The sequence below is a fragment of the Sinocyclocheilus anshuiensis genome, unplaced genomic scaffold, assembly GCF_001515605.1.
Source record: "Sinocyclocheilus anshuiensis isolate Anshui unplaced genomic scaffold, SAMN03320099.WGS_v1.1 scaffold1529, whole genome shotgun sequence".
In the NCBI taxonomy this organism is placed as follows: domain Eukaryota; kingdom Metazoa; phylum Chordata; class Actinopteri; order Cypriniformes; family Cyprinidae; genus Sinocyclocheilus; species Sinocyclocheilus anshuiensis.
In genome coordinates this window covers 257,959-280,081 of record NW_015540930.1, presented here as the reverse complement: position 1 = coordinate 280,081, position 22,123 = coordinate 257,959, and the positions used below count along the sequence as shown (strand labels likewise).

The 22,123-nt window shown below is 35.5% G+C and overlaps 1 protein-coding gene across 1 annotated transcript in view; it reads left to right on the top strand.

Moving 5' to 3' along the window:
• The window catches only part of rttn (rotatin), a 64,814-nt gene that overhangs the window by 30,335 nt on the left and 12,356 nt on the right, over positions 1-22,123 (top strand). Inside the window, exons 29-43 of the mRNA XM_016487408.1 lie at positions 4,815-5,034; positions 5,292-5,420; positions 5,626-5,736; positions 8,162-8,320; positions 12,041-12,118; positions 12,290-12,467; positions 12,748-12,845; positions 14,559-14,655; positions 14,768-14,963; positions 15,454-15,541; positions 17,461-17,536; positions 17,652-17,789; positions 18,362-18,558; positions 20,742-20,847; positions 21,369-21,466. Coding sequence (XP_016342894.1) covers positions 4,815-5,034; positions 5,292-5,420; positions 5,626-5,736; positions 8,162-8,320; positions 12,041-12,118; positions 12,290-12,467; positions 12,748-12,845; positions 14,559-14,655; positions 14,768-14,963; positions 15,454-15,541; positions 17,461-17,536; positions 17,652-17,789; positions 18,362-18,558; positions 20,742-20,847; positions 21,369-21,466 — 1,969 coding nt within the window. The remainder of the gene's footprint in view (positions 1-4,814; positions 5,035-5,291; positions 5,421-5,625; positions 5,737-8,161; positions 8,321-12,040; positions 12,119-12,289; positions 12,468-12,747; positions 12,846-14,558; positions 14,656-14,767; positions 14,964-15,453; positions 15,542-17,460; positions 17,537-17,651; positions 17,790-18,361; positions 18,559-20,741; positions 20,848-21,368; positions 21,467-22,123) is intronic.

The window sequence follows — 22,123 nt, the reverse complement described above, 5'->3', positions numbered from 1 at the left end:
TGAAAAGAGCTGTTTTTGACAGGGTAAAAAATGTGTTTTTTACACTACCATTGAGAAATTTTAACCAAACTGTTACAGACTTTTCATTAAGACCCTAAAGAATCATATCAACTTGTGGAAAATGTGCATCCTATGACCCCTTTGAAGATTCGCTTTTAGTAGATGCTGCTGCTGAATACTGCTGAGAGACGCACAGACGCAGGTATTTACACGCGCTTAATCTTTCTCTATCTCTCTCTCTTTTGGGGATGAGGTGCGTAAAAAATTAGCTAGTTCAACACACGAGATTTCAGGACAGAAACATGTTAAATATCTTTAAACAAATCATCTGAACAATTGATGTGTGATTGTAACTCTAGGCCATTAAAATTAATAGAGAAATAATGCACTCCCGAAGTGGTTATGTGGCCACGTCGCCGCGCCTATTAATGGAATGGTCTTTCTCAGTTCTCAAACAAATGAAGAACTACATTCGATTTTTATTGACTGAACGCAAGCGCTTATTGCGATAGGAAATATTGTGACGGTTTCACTGATTAAGAAATATTTTTGTTTGCTTGGGTGGTAGTAGCCTATTAGGCCTATTATATTAATAGGGAAGGGGGGCCCAAAAATTTGTTTTGCCTATGTCATGAAAAGAGGTAAATCCGGCCCTGCTTATATCACTAAAAAGCTGACAACTCGGTTCATCGCGATCTCATAAAGCTCTGTTATAACACAATGAATATAAGCACAATGAATCTTTCACAATGTCTACAATTTGTGTGTTAATAAGATGATTCGTGAGCATGCAATATTCAGCACTGCTTTTGAGCGGTGAGTGGATTCTACCTTAAATACCTCTGATTGGCCATTGCGCTGCAGAAATCAACTGATATGTCTGTGATTGGCTACATTGCTCGCGCTGCAAACATGTGTTTTAAATCGAAAATGCCTATTCTTGCGCCTGTTAATCATTTTTATGTTATATTAGTTGTTCTTGTTGCTTTTGTGCAATAGATGAATAACAGTTTATATGTTTTTTTTAGATATTTTATGTTTAGATACTTCTATTTTGCGGTAGTCCCGCGAATCATTTTATTCTCCCACATCCCGCACACACACCAGTCTCTACCCACCCGCACCCGCCCATCAAGAGTTGTCCTGCGCTGCACCCCGTTGCGTTGGGTCCCATGGTACTCCCGCGGGAATGCAGGTCTCTACTCCCAACTTCTAAAAATTAACTACAATTACTAAAACCACAACTACAATTTATATATTTAGGAACTGCTTATCCCGTTTTGCTGTGAGACAGGGGGCATTGTCCTGCATGAAATTTGTTGGCTGATTGGGAGATGCTTGCAGGGAAGGAACCGCATGTTGCCGCAGGAGGTTCTGATAAACATTTGCATTTACTCTGCCATGTACATGTAGCTGTATAAGAGGCCCAACTCCTGCTGCACAAAACATCCCCCAAACCATGACACTTCCTCCTCCATATTTCACTAACTTCTTTACACACTTTGGGTTCAGTCTTTCCTTATTTTGACGTGGAACATAATGTTTCCCATCAGACCCAATTAAATTAAACTTGTTTTCATCACTAAAGTGAACGTTGAACCAGTTCTCTCTCCACACAACATTGTCCTCAGCAAAGGTGAGCTTAGCCTTTTGATTCTTTCTGCTGATGAGAGGCTTTGTCATTGCAGAGTGCACTTTCAGTCCGACTTCTCTTAAACATGCCGAGACAGACCCTTACCTTGTTCAGCACTGAACTGGCAAGCAATTCCAGCTGCAGTGTTGAACCGATTCCCCATTGAGAGTCTCTGCATTATCATGTCCTCTCGTGCATTTGTCTTTTGTGTACGACCAGCCTTTTTGGGGGACTTGAATGAGTTCCATACAATACAATAACTTTTTAGTTTCAACAATAACTGTTCTTTTTCAAAAATCTCATTTAAATTGTTTATAGCGTGCCTAAGAATACAATTCATTTATCAAATATCCTTTTGAAAACTGCCCTTCTACTCCTGTTAGGATAAGTTCAAATGGGACTAAGCAGTGACCTTGAAATTTAGAAAATTGTAAGTTATTCTCTAATATTGATCTCCACTGTGTATATATAATTAAAATTAAAGATTAAAAGCTTCACCAGTCGAACCTGATCGTGAATACTTTGCCGCACACTGCATTTCTTGTGCTTGACACTCTCCTGTGTTTAATCAGGCTCTCGCACTTAAAATGTGTGGATTAAGTAATGAACGCAATGTTACCTGCAACCTCTGTCCCACAGGCTTTACAGTGAAAGCAGTGCATTGAGCCTTTTTCATAGCAAAGCCACTCTTTCAGCTACTTTCTTCAAAAACTCTAAGCCTTTTCCACTGATGGATTTACATTCACCACATGATATCCATCACCAACTCCAGGTGTTGCATTACCTGTAATTTTAGGCGGCTTACAAAAGAAATGTGTTCTTTTCATCTTCTCTCTTCAGCACTTTATATTTTGCGTGCTAGTTAGCTCCCTGTCACGTAACAGTGGAGCACAGTGAAAGGGATTGATTGACGGCTAATATTAATCAATCTGGAAAGTCTGCATTAAAGCTAAGAATGTACAGATGACGTTTAATTGGTTATGTAATGTTGGATACAATGGTGGACCGGTCACTGTATCAGCTCACAGCAGGCATATACTGTGCAGTAATTAGTGAATGTTTATTTGCATTTTTAGTAGGGGTGGGGGAATACTGTATCGATACACGGGACGCCAAGTATCGATCTTTTATTATACTATTTGGTAGAATAATAAAATCAATTTCTTTACAATCCACTAGATGGTGATGTTGAGTTTTTTTTCTGGTGAGGTCAGCTGGGTCACTTTCAGCATGCAGCAAGTTAGTAAAATAAAGAGGGTGGCATCGAGGAAAGTTATCAGGAAAGCCCCGTCCGCGTTTAAATCAGATAGATGTATGGACTTGCTTCGGATTTGTAAACCAGAAGGGGATAATAATAATAATAAACAATTTCAAGTTGCACTGTTCAAAATACCTGTGGTAGCACAGCAGTGCATACCTGTTTACATTTAATTAAGGTGGACTAGATTAGACTGTAATACAAATAGTTGAGTTTGCCAGGTGCATACAACATTTATGACAGGTTTTCATGAAAGTGTTGGTCAGTTTGTCTGCTTGACAATCCCATTTTGCACTGCAACAATAAAACTGAAGTGAGATAAACAAACTGAATAATGTTTCTTTTTAGTTAAAACAGATGTCAAAGTTTTCCTTTGGGGACATAATTTGAAGTTGGAAAAAGGTAATAAATTGCAATATATCGCAGAATATCGCAATATATTTAAAATCGCAATAATATTGTATCGTGACACAAGTATTAAGAAATTGTGTCGTGCTGAAACCTGTGTCACCCATATGCACACCACAGTTCAATGTGACTAAAACATGTGCGCTAACCCCTGCTTCACGGCCCAAGAAGCTTCTAAGATTTTTTTTATTGAGTAAAAGAATGATATCATTCTTTGATCGGAGTCTTTTTTCTAACAGGATGATTGGTTTGGAGACCGCTGTGTATTTTAATTAAATCTTCAAGTGTATTCAAGAGCCGTAGCTGCTATTGAGCTTAGCTTGCACCTGTGGTTAGTGAGGGTGCGAAAACACTCTGTCACATCTGTTTGCTCCCCAAAACACACTCATTGAAACCATTTAGTCGAACAAGGCAGATTTGTTATCCCAAAAACACTTCCTTTTCTCTTTGCCGTACATGCATAAAATGTTTTACTATCCTCATTAGGAGTCTTCTCCTTCTACCTGCCATCTGGGGGGAAATAAAAATCTAATGACGCTTTTGATTTAATTTTGTTATTTATGGAATAACTCTTCTGAAAACTCCTTGAGGATCCGTAAATTGGAAACTCCCACTGTTAGTTGTTGATGTATCAAGGCCCTGTAATGCAAATCTGATCTACTAAGACATTTCCCTGTATACATTTTCAGTTTATGAGCAGCAATCTAACAGGTATCATTTGTTTGGGGTGCTTGTTATGGAGCTTCTATATTATAATTGTTTGTAATCCAATCCAATAGAAGAAAAGTACTTTGGAAAAACAGCATGAACGTGTTCCTTAGCAAAAAAACACATGGATGGAGTGGTTTGATGCTGCAAGAAGAATAGAAAGCGTAAATAATTTGAATAAATTAAAATTTAGCAAATAGATTAAATTAAATTCATACGATCTGGACGTTTTATTTTATTATTATTATTTTTAATTTATGTATTATTATTTTCTTTTACTTTCAGATCTGCAACGTTTTGGTTACCAGCCCTTGTCTTGAAGTACTTGGACAAGACAAAACAACAAAACAAAACAAAACACACTGAGACAAAACAATAAACACTGAAACAAAACAATAAACACTGCTATAAAATAAACAAAATAATCACTACAATAAAATAAAATAAACAAATGATCCTTCAGAAATCATTTTAATATGATGATTTGGTGCTCAAAAAACATTTTTTTTTTAATCAATGTTGAAAAAAGTTGTGCTGCTATTTCTGCAGAAACCATCATACATTTTGTTATTCAAGATTCTTTGAAATTAACATTTAATAAAAATAGAAATCTTTTCTAACATTATAAATGTCTTAACTGTCATGTTTGATAATTTTAAATAGTCCTTGCTACGTTTAAGTATTACTGTATCTTATTTACCCCATACTTTTGAGGAGTATTGTATATAGTGCTTCATACTAAGGCAAAGATCCCTATAATGATGACTTTGTTTCTCACTCGTTTGCATTTGTCATCTTTTTTTAAAGGATTTGTGAGGTTCTGTCTGGACCATTTGCCTCTGAACTGTCAATGCGCCTGCTACAGTGCCTACGCTTGTCCGATGCTCCATGCTTCTATGGCCTGCCATCTCTAGAGCGCACTCTCAGGACCATGGCCCATGTGACCGCCCTGCCTGGCTGGAGCACACACACACCCAACATGGAGCCAAACACACTCTGCCTCAAGTACCTCAGTGGCCTCTTGGAAGTATGCATACACACATGTGCTCGATTGCCTTGGTTCCACACTAGAATATATTTTGTACAGATTATATACACTTATCCAGACAGAACACATTAAACGCACACTCACACTCAGGGTCCAAGATATTCCCAAACACTTGAGCATGAATCACTTCATACCGACCAACCTGTGTCTCAGCTGCATCTCACTTCGCATTATGAAATGACTCTTTCTCCAGACTGCTAATTATGATCATGTTCCTATTTGACTGCTCTTCCCAGGTCATCTCTTCATTCTACGTAGATTTGGGAGGAAACTCGATGTCCTTCATGGGCAAAGGAGTGACAAAAAACGCAGTTATCTGCCTGCTTCATCTGTCACATGAGATGATGAAGGAAAGTAAAAATGAGGTCAGAAATGCCATTGCAATTGACACTGATATCACAAGGCTTTAAATCTGACACTAGGGGGTCCTAAAACTTATTTTAATCAATTTAGTGAACATGATGTTGGCCGATTATATCGGTTCGTCACTAGATATTCTGTATAATATTAAGTGGAATAGTTATCAGTACAGCAGTACTCCATATTTAGAGTGTTTGTGTGTTGTTTAAGGACTGGATATCCTTGTGGTCTCTGGGCCGTGAGCAAAGGTCTGATGGGCAGAGTGCTGCCCAGCTTGGCTTGGCCTGGCTAATTCCTCTGTGGGTGGACCGAGACCCTGAGGTGAGACCTTCATAAAATGCACATTATGGCTATACAATAGGTAATTAACAAAGTGCTGTTTTGAATACTTTTTGGAAGCTTACATGTCCTTTGGTGTGACATGCTAAAGATAATTTAGAACTGTTTTAAATAGCATTTGCTAATTATTTTATAATTATTATGAATGCAGTTTGTGGTATACATGATAATTTGAGTTTTTTTTTATTATTCATTTTGTTTTACACCATATGACCAATTAAAATTAAATATTGATGGTGATAAAAAAACTAAAAATTCGTAAAAAAAACTAAAAAAAACTAATGGTGAACAGTTGACAGTGTTTTGGTATAATAAATAGTTTTATATAAATTTTATATAAATATTTTGAATTAGCCTTTAGTTTTGTATTTTCACTTTTAATTTTAGTTTAGGCTTTAATAATTTATAATAAAGTTTTTATTTTTGAATATTATAATAATAATAAAATTTTATTTATTAAAATAAAGATTAATTAATTAAAATGTTATTTTTATTTGTATTTAAGTTTAAATAATGTAGTACTTAAACTTGTTTTCAGTTAGTTGCCAAGGCAAAATTTTGTTATTTGTCAAAGTTTCATCTAATATTTATGTAATTTTCAACTTTATTTCAATTATTGAAAAAAAAATTTTTTCGTTTTAGATTCAGTTAACAACACTGTCAGTTAAAGAACTTGACATATTTTTCCATACATTTATATAAATTTTAACCTACAACGTTGATTTGGACAAAAGTCCATGGACTTCTTATGTGCTGCGTTGAATCATTTACCCACAATTTAAAAACAATATATTGATTATAAATTTTGACAAAAATGTTTCTTAAATGAAGTTCTGTCAAAAAAGTCATTTAAAAATAACATCCCGATGTGGTCTTAAATGGATCAAAAGTACAAGATCTAAAATAATTGAAAATGTTTTAGATTTTCAAAGCTCCACCGAATACTGATTCACCATGTTTTCTTAAATTAACATTCTCTGTACATTGGCACTGAATGCAATCATAGATGATGTAAATTTATTAAATGTACGTGTCCATAATTTTTATGAAAACCTTATTTAGCAATTTGTGTGCCTTGGCCTTCTATTTTGGATAGTTTTCCCAAGTACTCGTGCGTGTCCAGGCCTCCCTCAGCTCAGCAGATGCTGAGCACTGAAAATAATGGGCATGACAAACACAAATTTGTGCCAGTGCTACATGCCAAAGAGCCCATGGCAGTTAGCACTGCCAAGCACATGTGCTGGGTCTGAACACAAGTGTGTGTGTGTGTGTGTGTGTTTGTCTGGCTCTAGGTCCGCTGTGCCAGCCTGGCTGTGGGTGATATGACCAATTAAAATTAAATATTGATGGTGATAAAAAAACTAAAAATTCGTAAAAAAAACTAAAAAAAACTAATGGTGAACAGTTGACAGTGTTTTGGTATAATAAATAGTTTTATATAAATTTTATATAAATATTTTGAATTAGCCTTTAGTTTTGTATTTTCACTTTTAATTTTAGTTTAGGCTTTAATAATTTATAATAAAGTTTTTATTTTTGAATATTATAATAATAATAAAATTTTATTTATTAAAATAAAGATTAATTAATTAAAATGTTATTTTTATTTGTATTTAAGTTTAAATAATGTAGTACTTAAACTTGTTTTCAGTTAGTTGCCAAGGCAAAATTTTGTTATTTGTCAAAGTTTCATCTAATATTTATGTAATTTTCAACTTTATTTCAATTATTGAAAAAAAAATTTTTTCGTTTTAGATTCAGTTAACAACACTGTCAGTTAAAGAACTTGACATATTTTTCCATACATTTATATAAATTTTAACCTACAACGTTGATTTGGACAAAAGTCCATGGACTTCTTATGTGCTGCGTTGAATCATTTACCCACAATTTAAAAACAATATATTGATTATAAATTTTGACAAAAATGTTTCTTAAATGAAGTTCTGTCAAAAAAGTCATTTAAAAATAACATCCCGATGTGGTCTTAAATGGATCAAAAGTACAAGATCTAAAATAATTGAAAATGTTTTAGATTTTCAAAGCTCCACCGAATACTGATTCACCATGTTTTCTTAAATTAACATTCTCTGTACATTGGCACTGAATGCAATCATAGATGATGTAAATTTATTAAATGTACGTGTCCATAATTTTTATGAAAACCTTATTTAGCAATTTGTGTGCCTTGGCCTTCTATTTTGGATAGTTTTCCCAAGTACTCGTGCGTGTCCAGGCCTCCCTCAGCTCAGCAGATGCTGAGCACTGAAAATAATGGGCATGACAAACACAAATTTGTGCCAGTGCTACATGCCAAAGAGCCCATGGCAGTTAGCACTGCCAAGCACATGTGCTGGGTCTGAACACAAGTGTGTGTGTGTGTGTGTGTGTATTTGTCTGGCTCTAGGTCCGCTGTGCCAGCCTGGCTGTGGGTGCGGCTCTGAGTTCGCTGGAGAGAGGGTGTGTGGCGTTGTCAGAGAGTTGCCAGAACATTTCAGGAGGTCTGTGGGCCACGGTACTCAACATCCTGCTGGAAAGACAGGAGTGCAGTATGGTGCACCGAGAGGTGAGTCCATCCAGCTTCAACTTGAAAACAACACAAAAAACTCCCAGACTGCTTCATACTGAGAGTCTATGAACTGCCCTCAGTCCGTTCATGGACCATCTGATGCATGTTGGACTCAAAAAAATGGAAAGTCATAATCACGATTATTTTGGTCAATATTGTAATCACAATTATTTAACATGATTATGAGGAGGCCATATGACCAAAACTTTATATGAGTGATTTATTTAAAGATAGCGATACATATCAAATATATATTTCCTGTAAATAAGGTTGCTATGACATCTACCAGCAAAATTTCACAATTCTCAATACCACAGCAGAGTATTAGGTAACTAGCCTATTAGTAACAAACAATCAAAAAGTCCTCAAATTATTGAAAATAATTAAACTGTCAGTAATAAAAAAGCAAAGGACAAATACAATAGAATAAAAAGATACAAATGAAACAAACTGCTTTAATGTTTTTTTAATAAACATTATGCAAGTCTCAAGCCGTTAACAGCCTACTACAGAAATGAATAATCAAATGTAAAATAAAACAGCATACTATTCACTGTAAGAATTAAACTTTCTTTGTTTCTTATTAAAGCTACAAAAGTCCTTCACTCAAGAGCAGTGTGTGATTTTGAATTGGTCTTTTGTCGTTTGATTAATATTAACCCTGTAAGGCCCACTGTTCTAATATTACAACATCAGTTTTTAGCTCCACTAAATTAAACCTGTACTTGTTTTTTTAGCCTTTTTACACAACTAGTAGGTCCTATTGTTCAGTCCTGCAATGTTGTTGGGTGATATATCTTGTAAATACGTCTGTTTACCTGGCCATAAACTTACACAACCTGCACACTTGCTTCAAGGAACTTCACCTTTTTTATTGGACTGGATAAATCAACATGCAAGTAAGTATAATGCCTAAAATATATTTTTCTGTGATTAGTAATATGTGTAGATCATGCAGATATTAAGGTACTGTTAAATACTTTGATTACATTAGATTTTGAGCTTTTTATGTCAATGGTGTAATTTTACAACATTGGGCTAGAGTGGAAGCAAAATTTGCCTGTGCACCTTACATGTTACATGAATGAATTGTACTTCTAATTTGTTAGCAACATACTTTTTGACCATTTTTGTCAGTGACAAAATATAATATTGATTTTTATTGTCTTATTTGTTACCATTGTGAGTTTTATTCCAAAATAAAGGATTATTACAGTAAATGATAAGTTCAAGTTGAATTAAAAAATACATTATTTCTTTGAGAATTTTAAATTATTTGTCATGCAATATTTAAAACTACATTTTTAAAAATACTTAACTGGTTTGGTTTTCTTTTCTGGGCTTAGTAAAATAATTTTTTTTTTTTTTTTTCAATTTCAGAAAGCTACTAGACAGGTAAGGTCATAATTTTATAATGTATCGTATATGATGTCATTGATGCCATCCAAAATGGGAACAAAGACTTTGAGATGGACTCTGATACAAATGATAAAAAGTAATATAAAGATGCCTGTGAACTGGACAAGAAAAAAAAGACCACCCATTTTTGTTGGCCCATCTGATGATTATGTGAACATCATTCCAACAAAACCAGTTTTATTGTCTTATTTGTTACCATTGTGAGTTTTATTCCAAAATAAAGGATTATTACAGTAAATGATAAGTTCAAGTTGAATTAAAAAATAAATGATTTCTTTGAGAATTTTAAATTATTTGTCATGCAATATTTAAAACTAAATTTTAAAATATACTTAACTGGTTCTGTTTTCTTTTCTGGGCTTAACTTGTTTGCTCAAATGTGTTCTTGATGCATGAGGGCCAGGTGATAATGTTCTGGAATGTGGGGGTTATACGTGCTATTATCATTATAAGAAGAGCACAATAAGCTATCAGACTGTATTGTTAGAAATCTGTGGAATGTCTGAATTCTGTAAAATGTGTGATTTCTGCAAAATTGGTGAATTCTTTCAAATGTTTAAATATGATTGGGTTTGACTTGCATCAAGATTATTATGCCTTGAAAATAATCAGTGTTTTTTTTTTCCATTTCAGAAAGCTTCTAGACAGGTAAGGTCATAATTTTATAATGTATATGATGTCATTGATGCCATCCAAAATGGGAACAAAGACTTTGAGATGGACTCTGATACAAATGATAAAAAGTAATATAAAGATGCCTGTGAACTGGACAAGAAAAAAAAGACCACCCATTTTTGTTGGCCCATCTGATGATTATGTGAACATCATTCCAACAAAACCAGGCCATTCAAGAACACAGACCATGCGCTGTAACAGGTAAAGCTGTCTGAAAAAGGATTTTATTTGTCTCAACATTAATTTCTCTGACTAGGATATCACTAATGATGCAGTCTCCCATCATACACCACTGGAGTACTTCTGAAGGTTTGTGTCAGAAGATATGATCAGAAGGCTCTGACATCTAACACCAATGAGTACAGTTTTCAAAAGAAAGGAGCATTTATAAAATCATTATGAGACTCTGGGAATTGAACATGGCTATGAACAGAGCTAGACATTGTAAATACCAGTAAATAGTTTTGATTGAACATATTTTTATAATAAATATAATATTCATAAAAAACACGACTTGTGTGATTATTTGTGTATGGATATATAGGCTGCTGTTATGGGGCTACATAAGCAGTATACCCTGCAAATGAACCCTTAGATCATCTTTAGATTTGTTCAGACAGTTAGTAAAATCACTGAAATTCTGCTACCCCAAAGGCCCAACGTTGTAATATTACAACATTTCACTAAAAACGTACTAAAATATCAAAAATGTTAAAACTCTTATTTAGACTTATTTCTGCATTAGAGGCCTGCCACAACAACATATACATGGTGAAATAAGATTTTCAGTTTTTTTTCACAGTCTATAATAGAACTTCAACTGACAAGAAGTGAAAGCCAATAAGAACGTTCCATTGCAAGCCCTACGCTTCCACCATTTTGGGGTGAAAGAGATTCGGCACTCCACTAGATTCTAGCTGTTGCTATGGCAAATATCAGCTGCTTTGTTTAAAAAAACGTACATTAAAGCTGAAATACAGACTGAATGATGACAACAATGGCGTACATTCACTAATCATCAAATCCTTTTAACAGTTTATTTTAGAGACTTTATTTTAAAGTCTTCCCTTTTTTCACAAAACCTTTTGCTCTCTAGAAACCATGCCAGTTTCGGTTTCTGGGGTAGACACGGCATAAGAGACTTCTTTCAAAAAAAAAAAAAAAATCTGAAATCTTAATTATTCCAAACTTTTTACCGACAAGTGTACAAAGAAATAAAAAGTGCTTAGTAGCTTCACAAAGCAGTCAGTCGGCCACTTCCTGTCTAAGTGGGCGTTCTAGGTTAGAATAAGCTGCAATTATGATTAGATTTTAATGTCGCAAGTCAGAAGGGCTCTGCAAGTCATATTCGTTCAGATCTGTGATCTATTTCTGAATGTTTCATTATTAGTATAGGTTTAGTACAAAGACATATTCAGAAACAGGAAGAGAAAAAGAGGTTAAACAAGCATAGACAGTCACACTCACTTTCAAGGGAATGTATTTGCATTACTTTTTTTTTTTTTGTAGGAATTTGTCACTTGCTTTGTTCGTGATTCCTTTGAGAATTCAACCAGCATGCATTTCCATTCATTTACAAGAAGATGGCAGTGTTGCTGATTTTTATGTTCCCGTTCCCTATAGGCAGCGTTTATTTTGCAAAACCTCCTTGTGATGCCAATGCCTGCTAATGCAGAAGAGGCCAAAGAGTGTGCCTGGCAGGTATGTTTACATGAGAATAAACTTTCAGAACTGAATATCAATAACACAGCCGCTCTTAAAAGCTCTGTAGACATAACAGATCTGTCTGTGGTGATTTCTGGTTTCCTCAGTATTATATTTGCTTTTTTCTTTTTTTTTATCTTCTATTCTTCTCTTTCTTGTGTCTCCCAGAGCCCCTGTGTGCATGATGAGGATTCAGGCCTGTGTCTGGTCGGGCTTCCTGCCCTGCAGGCTCTGTTGTACCACTGCCAGTTTTTTGAGAGCGTGGGCCGGATGGTGAAGAGCTGTTACATGGGCAGACATGCCTTCACCCTCAGCCCCCCTCCACCGCCAGCCAATGTCACCCAGGGTACGGCATCCACGCGCCCAGAGCACTGCCAGCTATTAGTGGATGTCTGACTCGGTGGCATCCATATGCTTACACGCATTATTAATACTGTTCTGTACTAGAGATCATGGCCGCTGTGCTGCATATTTTAGATGATGGTGTTTACATTTATCATTCGCTTGTTATAACAGAATTTAAAGTATTAGTAAGCTGTTAGAGGTAATTATTCCAGTGCATATAATTTAGTAGTACATTTTGCTGTTTTGTTTGTAAATGAAGCAGTGTGTGTTTCTTTCTGTAGAGACTGATCTGAATGATTCTCTGAAGCACTGGAGAGAGATGCTTGCTCCTCTAAACCAAACTCAGGGCTCAGGATCCATGTCCACCTCCAGTACTCTGGTCAGTAGACATAAATGTGTAGTCGACCAAGGTTTTTCTTCTAGCAGGGTTTCTGCAGGTCTTAAAGCCTTGATTCACCTTCCATAAATTAAGACCTTAAAACACCTTAAATCAGAGCAGAAAGCCTTGTATACATCAAGTCATGGCATTAAATTTTGCATGCACTGTTTTTGTCTTGTGTTCTAATACAAATATCTAAACATTCTTAAAGCAAGATTCATGTACTTGAGATGCAAAATGAAGATATAAGTCTTGTTTACTGAAAAATTAAGTTGTATGCTTAAAACTCATCTGTCAATGGGCTATGAAGACTTGTTTTCCGTTTGAATGAAGTTAAATTCATTTTAAATTTCATTTTAAACTTTAAATCAGTTTCACGGAAAACAGGACTTCTGTCTAATGTCATTTTGCTTTAAAATTAAATAAAAAATTTAAATATTGCACAAGACAAAAATACTGAGGATGAACAGCACTTTTTGCAGTGTGATCAGGAGGTACAGTAAAAGTTATTTCCATGTTCTAGTTAAGCTACTTTTTTTTTAATGAATTTAAAAGTAAAGGAGATTGATTTGGAAGTATGCCAATGCAGCTAATTGTGTTCTCTCTAGACATATACACTTAGAGTATACTGATGTATTGTGTTCCCTTTAATTTATTCCTTAAATTCAATTTAGTTGGTCTTAAAAAGTCTTAAATTTACCTTCACCTTCATAAAACCTGCAGAAATGCTGTTTAGTGAAAAGTAAGTCCAGTAAGATTTTCTTTTTTAAAGACATTAATAATTATATTGAGCAAGGATGCATTGAATCGATTAAAAGAGACATAGTTTTTTTCCCCAAATAAATACTGTACTTTTGTCATTTCTATTAATCAAAGAATCCTGAAAAAAGTTTTCACAAAAATATTAAGCAGCACAACTATTTTCACTGATAACAACACTGAAAATAATTATAATATAATAAAATACAATTAATAGTAAAATAAAACTGATATAATAAAAAAGTAATAAAAAGTAATCTTAAGTACCAAACCAATATATTAGAATGATATAATATACTGTATTTTTGACCAAATAAATGCAGCCTTTGTGAGTACAAAAGAGTTCTTTTAACAACATTAAAAAGCTTTTGAATGGTAATTTATATTTTAATGTATTGTGCTATATTATAATGTAATGTAAAATAAAATATCATTGTTAGTTATAATACAATATAATATAATAATATAATATAATACAATATAATAGTGAATGAGACAAACCAAACTGTTAAAGCAGACAATATTTAGAATTTACAGTTGACAGTGATAATTTCAAAATGACCAAATGCATGATTGAGTGATTAATCAGCCTGGTTTGTATATGTTGGTCTTTCACTACACTTACACTATTATAATTGATAATGTTAAGTAAAACTGCTACCAAATTGCCTTTATTTACCAAAGCAGTAAATTTATAAGATAATTAGTGATGCAATTCCTTGGTAACCCCTCAATAATCAATAACTTTACATGAAAAATAAGTTAGAAAGAAATTGCTGGTTTTTCTAACATTTTCTATGCTGTTTTGGGTGGAAAATCAATGGAATGGTATAATGATATTATAACGTATAAGAGAGCTACACGCTTATAGGTAGCTGCAAGCAACATCAGATTAGCAAAAATTAGCCTGAATTATTTTCAAATTGTTATTATGTCTGTCTGTGTGTTCTTTAGATTCCATCAGGTAGCTCTAGTGGGACTCATTCTCCAGTTCTGACCTCAGCTGTTGCTGGAATCCAGGACACTCCAGTCAACAGACTCACTGCTCAAGGTATGACTTGAGGGGAAAAAGGCAAGGAATTGACAGTTTAGCCTCGACAAGAATGTTTTTTTTCCCCCAGTCTTTAGTAATTTGAGGCTGCTGTTATTTCTTTATGCTATAGGCCAGAGTGACACGGACAGCTCAGACTCTGCCCTCACTCATGAGTCCCACCCAGGGGGGATGACCGAGCCTGGTGCTATAGTAACCCCACACCTGTTGCTAGCAGTATGCGGTTTACTGGACAACCTGCTGGCTGTGCTTCCTGAGTTTAGTCTATCTGCCCTCAAACAGAACCAAATACTTGAGAACATGGCCAGGTTAGAGAGACATGTGAAGACAAACAGATGTTGTGCAAAGTTATTATATATAAGATAAAGCCATTATTTATATTTTTTTAAAGCGTCATACTGACATTTTATTAGTAAATTACTAAATATTTATTACGATTTTCTAAGCTGTTAATTACAGACATGAACTACACATGTGGATGTATGACATACTGCAACCCTATGCACGCCTCTCACCTCATTTTCACACTCGCACTGTACGCCTATATAAATATATTCTCTTGGTTTACCTGACAACACTTTAACACAACCACATCCTGCCTGCCATCTGCCCACTCTTTCTAAATACCAAATTGTGGTTGTTTTGTCTCTGCTGGTTAACAGCAAGACCCAAGAAACGTCAAAAATGAAACAAACCATGTTTAAAGTTGGATTCTATTTATGTGTTCGTTGTATTCATCTGTTTAGACTGTGAACTCACCTGCATGACTTCCTGTTGGTTTTGTGCTGTCTGTTTCAGTGTTGTTGATGCAGCGGCCATATCCCTGTGTGTCAATGAGTTAAGGACACCTCTCCTGCCAGCTGCTATGGAAGATGCCAGGAACCAGGTACATTATGGCTATCATTTTCCACCTGCACTTAAACACCAGTCTGTCATAAGGAAATGCCTGCAGAACGTTACAGAAATCGTGGCAGATTTCCGCAAATTTGGAACACCCATCATTCACAAATTTCTATACATCCTAAGGCTACGTTTACACTAGTGCGTTTTCTTTTTAAAACGCATAACTTTTGCTACGGTTACGGCTGTCGTTTACACTATTCTGGCATTTTCGACCTGTGAAAATGGAGACTTTTGAAAACGCTGCAGACCCCGTTTTAGTTTGAAAACTCCGGGGTTGCGTTTCAGTGTAAATGGACCAAAACGGAGACTTTTGAAAATTATGGCATGGCTGCCCACATTCGCTCTGCGTATCCTTGATGACCGTGTAAACAATGACATCATGCTCATAGTTATACCCATAGATATGTATAGGTAGATTCCCCATTCGACCGCTCCAAGCACGTAGAAGCGTCCGCCATCTAAATAATAGGGCATCTACTTATATATATCTATGGTTGTACCTGTATAAATGGTCATGTGACATGCGTTTTCGGGTGTGTAGTGTGGATGGAGATCATTTCTGAAACGCAGTGAAAACACCAGTGTAGACGAGGATCATTTTCATTTTGAGTTATTTTAAACGCTGTTTTAAAACAAAAATGCACTAGTGTAAACGGCCTTAATCACATGCATGATTGCTTATTAAATATTTTTGATAATTTTATGATCATTTTAGCTAAAAGTACAGTAGTGTTAGCAGTATTTAACACATTTTACCATGAATAAATCTATTCCCTTCAAAACCTGCACATCGATAATATGCAACATATTAAATTCAAGTAAATAAAATGCAAAATAAGTCAGAAGAGTTTGCAGTTTTCATCTTAGCGCATGCATACAGCCGAACATGTAGCCTTTCAAAGTAAACTCCATTTGATAGTGAGCTCGAACACAGACGGACAACACATGCACGCTAGAAAGTTTCGTCCTTGTCCAGTGTCTGCTCTATTTCTTGACCAAATATATGATCAATAAAAAAAGTCAACTTGTTTACGATATCTCTTAAGTGCTTTGAGCTTAAAGTGATTCTGTCGTCATTTACTCACCCTCATGTCATTCAAACATGTTTTAATGAAACCTGAGAGGTTTCTGTTCCTCCATTGAAAGTTCAGGTTAGCAAATTTTAGAAGATCCAAAACACTCAAAAAGGCATCATATAATGAATCAAGTGTTTTAATTCAAGTCTTTTGAAGAGACACTATTGATTTATATAATCAGATTTATTGTAGGCTTTTATTCACATCAAAACACATACACAGAGCAAATCGCATATAGTAAACAAAGCTCATCGGTTCATGCTCATCACACAAGCATGTTTAAATAAAGTTAGTTTTGTTTTCTTTGTGCACAAAATGTATTCTTGTAGCTTCATAAAATTACGGTTGAACCACTGATGTCACATGGACTATTTTAACGATGTCCTTACTATCTTTCTGGGCCTTGAATGTTAGTTGCGTTGCAGTCTATGCAAGGTCAGAAAGTTCTCGGATTTCATCAAAAATATCTTAATTTGCGTTCCGAAGATGAACGAAGGTCTTACGGGTTTGGAACGACATGAGGGTGAGTAATTAATGACAGAATTTAGATTTTTGGGTGAACTGACCCTTTTTTACCCATAACCTTTCATTGATGTACACACAGTCATACTTGACAAAAGCAGTTGTGCCGGAATACAATGGAATACAAGTGGAATACAAGGGAATCATGGTTTCTGGTTCAGTTCCACTTTCTCTTGAACACAGCTCCAGTTAGTCACCTATTTGTTGTGAAACCAAAGTGCTGTGTGCTTTTCGATAGGTAACTCGGCACTCGTTACTACTGACACTGTCTTTATCTCCCCTCACCCTCCTGTTTCTCCCTCAGGTGCTGAGTAGTGTGTGTTATGTGCAACTGCTGAACAACCTCATTTCCATCCTCACGCTGTCTGTCGCTGACTTGGGTAGTCTTCAGCAAATTCACAACCCCCTCCAAAATCTTCCAAACAAGACCTTCAAATGAAAGAAAAGTGATTTGAAAGTGTTTTTTGATGTGTGTTTGCTTGTTTTGGTCCTCAGATGCGCAGGCCCAGGGTGCAATGCTCAACACCTGGGCGGATGTGTTGATGCTCCTGGCTACTTTGCTGCGCAGGAACCAAGCTGCGGTCGGCCCATCTGTCGGTGTGGCACTGGGGAAACACTGGCAGCGCTTTTCAGGTGACACACACATACACACACCAAAGTGTGTTACAAAGGGTGGAGACAAGCAAAGGGAAGGCAGAAAGAAACAGAAGAGTACAAAGAGAAAATGGTGGCAAACATGATGAAAGCGCAAGGGGATGGAGGGAAAAGAAAGATTGAGGAGTTTAGATGGAAGAGGATGTGCTAGATAGATGTTGAGAAGGAAGGAGACAGCTGAGGTGAAGACGGATGCAGTGGGAGGCCAGCTCATTATGCCTGTATGTGTGGATGGGTGTCCCTGCTGCATATGACAGACTGGGACAGAGACAGGGAGAACAATCAGCCTGCATTAGATCTGATGGATGTGGTAGAAAATCCTAAAACAGGTGGGTGGGCAGTAGACTCGCTGACTTGCCTGCAGGTATCCAGGCTTTGGAAGCTGTTTTTAAAAGCCTGTGAGTTTGGAGAGACTTTTTCGTCAGATGTTCCCTTGTGGTGAAGATTGTTTGTTGTGAAGTTTTGCATCTTTTGCATCTTCTCGTCTCAGAGTTTGAGAAAAGTAAATATTAGCATTCTTTATGTTTAGTCTTTGCTTTCTCTCGCGACAGACACTCTCCAAGTGTGTTTGGACCAATCGGGCGCTGAGTCTTCTCTCTACACATCGACCCTGCACTTTCTGTGTGTGCTGTTCACAGAGGAGGCTAAGAGGAGATCAGGAGGCCACACAGAGGATCGGGCAAGCTCCTCGCTAACTGCAGTCCTTTCTTCTGAGCCTGGGGAGGTAATTTGTGAACTATTACTAGAGGTAAGAGATTCAGTTTTGTGGACTCCTATCACACAAAAATTCTCAAAATGGCAATCTCAGTTCTGATTGGTTGGACACCTTGCACATCCCTCAATTGGCTACTTCCTTCTATGTATGGGTCAGTGACAAAAGTATGACTAAAAGTCAGATCTAAAAATCTAAAATCTTTTCTAAAATTATGCTTATTTTTTCATATCAGTCTACACTCCATACCCCATAATGCCAAGAAAAAAAAAATCAGATTTATGACGTTAAAAAAAAATTATATATACACACACATACTTTACATTAATAACATTAGGGCTGCCCTCGACTAAGGATTTTTCTGGCCGACTAGTAGTCGTTCATTTGAAGCATTAGTTCACACTAATCACATGTTTATTAATAAACCATTTAAATCATTATAATGAGCCTTTACTTGCCTAATAAGCGCTCAAGCACATTCATAAAGCTTGCCACAGCGCACCGGCAGAAGTAATGGTTATGAATGTGTCAGTGAAAAACAGTAAGGAGGCTGCATTAACATTTTAATGATTCACTGATAAACTAGTGCTTTCTTTGTTTCTGGTTTAAGAGATGAAGTCGGCGACACTGACTCGTCATCTCCGTAGTAGTGAACGCGCCTGTATGCATGTTTCATACGGATGACATAATCTGAGAATATTTGTTTTCCATTTGAGTTGGTTCATTTGAAAGTAGACATTTCACTCTCTATAGATCTATTTTTAATGTCTGTAAGGCAAAGATATACACGGAGTTTCGCGCTCAAGTTCACAGAACGGCAGAAAGCGCATCTGGTTTGCTTTCATTGTTTTACAAAAGTGCGTTTTGTTGTTATTGTGAGTGCACACAAATTAACGTAGAGTCCTTACAGATTCAAAAGATGTATTACTCTTATCTGTATGAGCAAAAATGATATATTTGCTCTGTATGAGCAAAAATGATATATTTGAATATATACAAAAAAAGCCATATTTGTGGTGGATGAATTATATGCGAGCGTTTGGATGTCCTGCCCGATGTACTGTATTACCACATAGACCCGCTGTTAACGATCTACGTGACTTCGCCTGTGGATTTTCTGTGGATTTTCTTTTTTCTGCAACTAAGCGGCTAATAAAATTTTGGTCGACCAATCCTCTTCTGGTCGACTAACGATTAGTCTACTATTAGGGGTCAGCCTTAAATAACATACTGTTTTTTTTATAGCGAATATGATTTTTTTTTCTTGAGGTTATAATGTTGAAAAAACTAACTAAACTAAACTAATTTGAGTGTGACATGAGTATCCTCTCTGTCATATAATTACCTGTTTTATGGTTTTCTTGTTTCATAATGACAATAATGGAGTATTGAACGGAGTTTTTTTTTTTTTTTTCATTTTACAGGCCTTGAACTGTAAAATACACACACTTGTATGTGTCAAAATGCCGGTATTTGCAAGGATCCTCGTAAACACAGTAATTTAGGTCTTAAGTGAAAGCAAACAGCTGAGAAAGAAAACACGTGTAACTGTATATTGGATCTGGGCAGCTCTTAAAGTGACAGCAGTCTAATAGTTCTGCTGTCTGTCATTCAGGTTATTCAAACAACAAAAGAGAGAAAATCTCTCACTTCTCTTGACTAAATCACTTTTGTAACTTTAAGAATAAATATACATTTTTAATTTATTATTTTTTATAAATTTATATTTTTATACATTTGGTTACTTTTATACAACAATGTGTGTAGCATTTCTTATTAATTTGTTCTACTGTTGTTTTTTGTCCTATTGCTTGTAATTGGTTTCTTATTCTTATTTAATCACTGACTGTTTAATTGTCTTTAGAGAGCTTTTTTTTAAATCCAGTATTAGTTTTTTGTGATTTTGACACTGGTCACAAGAATTGTGAAATTTCTATGGTATCAATAATTTTGATATCATAAAGACTTTATTTAAAGCAAAAACAACTCTATCGTGATATATATTGTTACCGTGACATAAAATTACTCATCCACCCCAACATACTGACTTTGATTTAATTTATTTAGTAGTATTTTAAAACTAAACTGCTTCACTATGCTTACATATGCATTCTTACATTTATTTATATTTTAAAAAATAATCATTAAATCATTACAAAAATTATTCAGTTTATTCAGAACACGATGCAAACATTTTGTGCTTCCTGTTCAATTTACAGCAATATGAGAAGATTCCATTCCAGGACCCCTTGAAAAAGATGACGGCCAAAGCGCTCATGTCTCTGTTAGCCTGTAGCTCCAGCGCTCAGAGTTATGCATGTAAAGGTAAAAATTACGTCAATGATCTTTAACATCGTAAACACACAATGAGGAGCTAACTTGTGACATACAATGTAGACATTTGCTAGCATTCACAACGCATGGCTCCCTCCCATTCCACCCAAACCATTTATGGAAATCAAACACTATTGGTTTTGATGTCACAACTATGAGCACATTTGCATATGAACGTATTGAATATTCAGCATCCTATAGGTATAGTAGCATAAACATCCTGTTTTGTTCTGAGAGTGAAACAGGTTGAAGAAACATCTTGTATATACAAATTACTTTTTGGTGCAAATAACTTGACTAACATTTGAGTAAACTTCAAGAAAAATCCTAGAAGTATAGAATATGTCCCTCTTAAAAGGTAGCAGTTAAAAAGCTGCTATTCCCTCAACTAGGAGGAAATCTCACATACAGATTAATTTCAGTCCCAGGTGATGCTATATTTGTGTCTAATGCCTGATGTCACTGTCTGATGGATGAGTACAGACAGATACATGTCTCTTCTCCTTCTTCAGCTGGTGAGATTGACAGCTGTGTGGAACGCATGAAGCACATTTACGCAGAGCTTCACCTGGAGTCTGTGAAAACGGGCAAGAGTGCTCACAGGAGGAAGGTACGAAGGGTTCCAGCAACATGACAGACAGCTTCAACATCAGAAACACTGAAAACCTGTTGAGAGGGAGGAGGGAGGTAGAGGCAGGTGAAGGGAGAGAGACAAATGTGACCAAAAAATGACAAAACTGAACGATCCTCTGGTTCAGTTGATTTAACCAGTTCAGTTCCTTATGTCTGTGCTGCTTTATAATAACTTTAATTAATAATACAACAATCATTATTACGTATATAATGCCAGATTATCAGTGAAATTGCTATAAATGTCAAAGATGGTCTTTTTAAAAATCTGAAACTCATGTTTTTTTTTGTAGTTACAATCTAATAGTACAGTTTAAAACATTTCTTTGTATCTTTAATGCATGCCAGTGTTTACATCATAATTATTTGCAAACAATTTATTTTATTTTAATTTTTCCATACCAAGGGAAAACCTAAAGTATTTTGAATGCGATTAATCGCATCCAAAATAAAAGTTTTTGTGTACATAATGTGTGCGTGTACTGTGTATATTTATTAAACTTTTGTTTTGGATGTGATTGATTGTGATTAATCGTTGCCCAGCACTATTAAAAACGTAAACATATTTTAAAAATAATTTACTTTATTACAATCAGGATTTTTTTTACATATTGATACAAAAAATACTTTTTTTTTT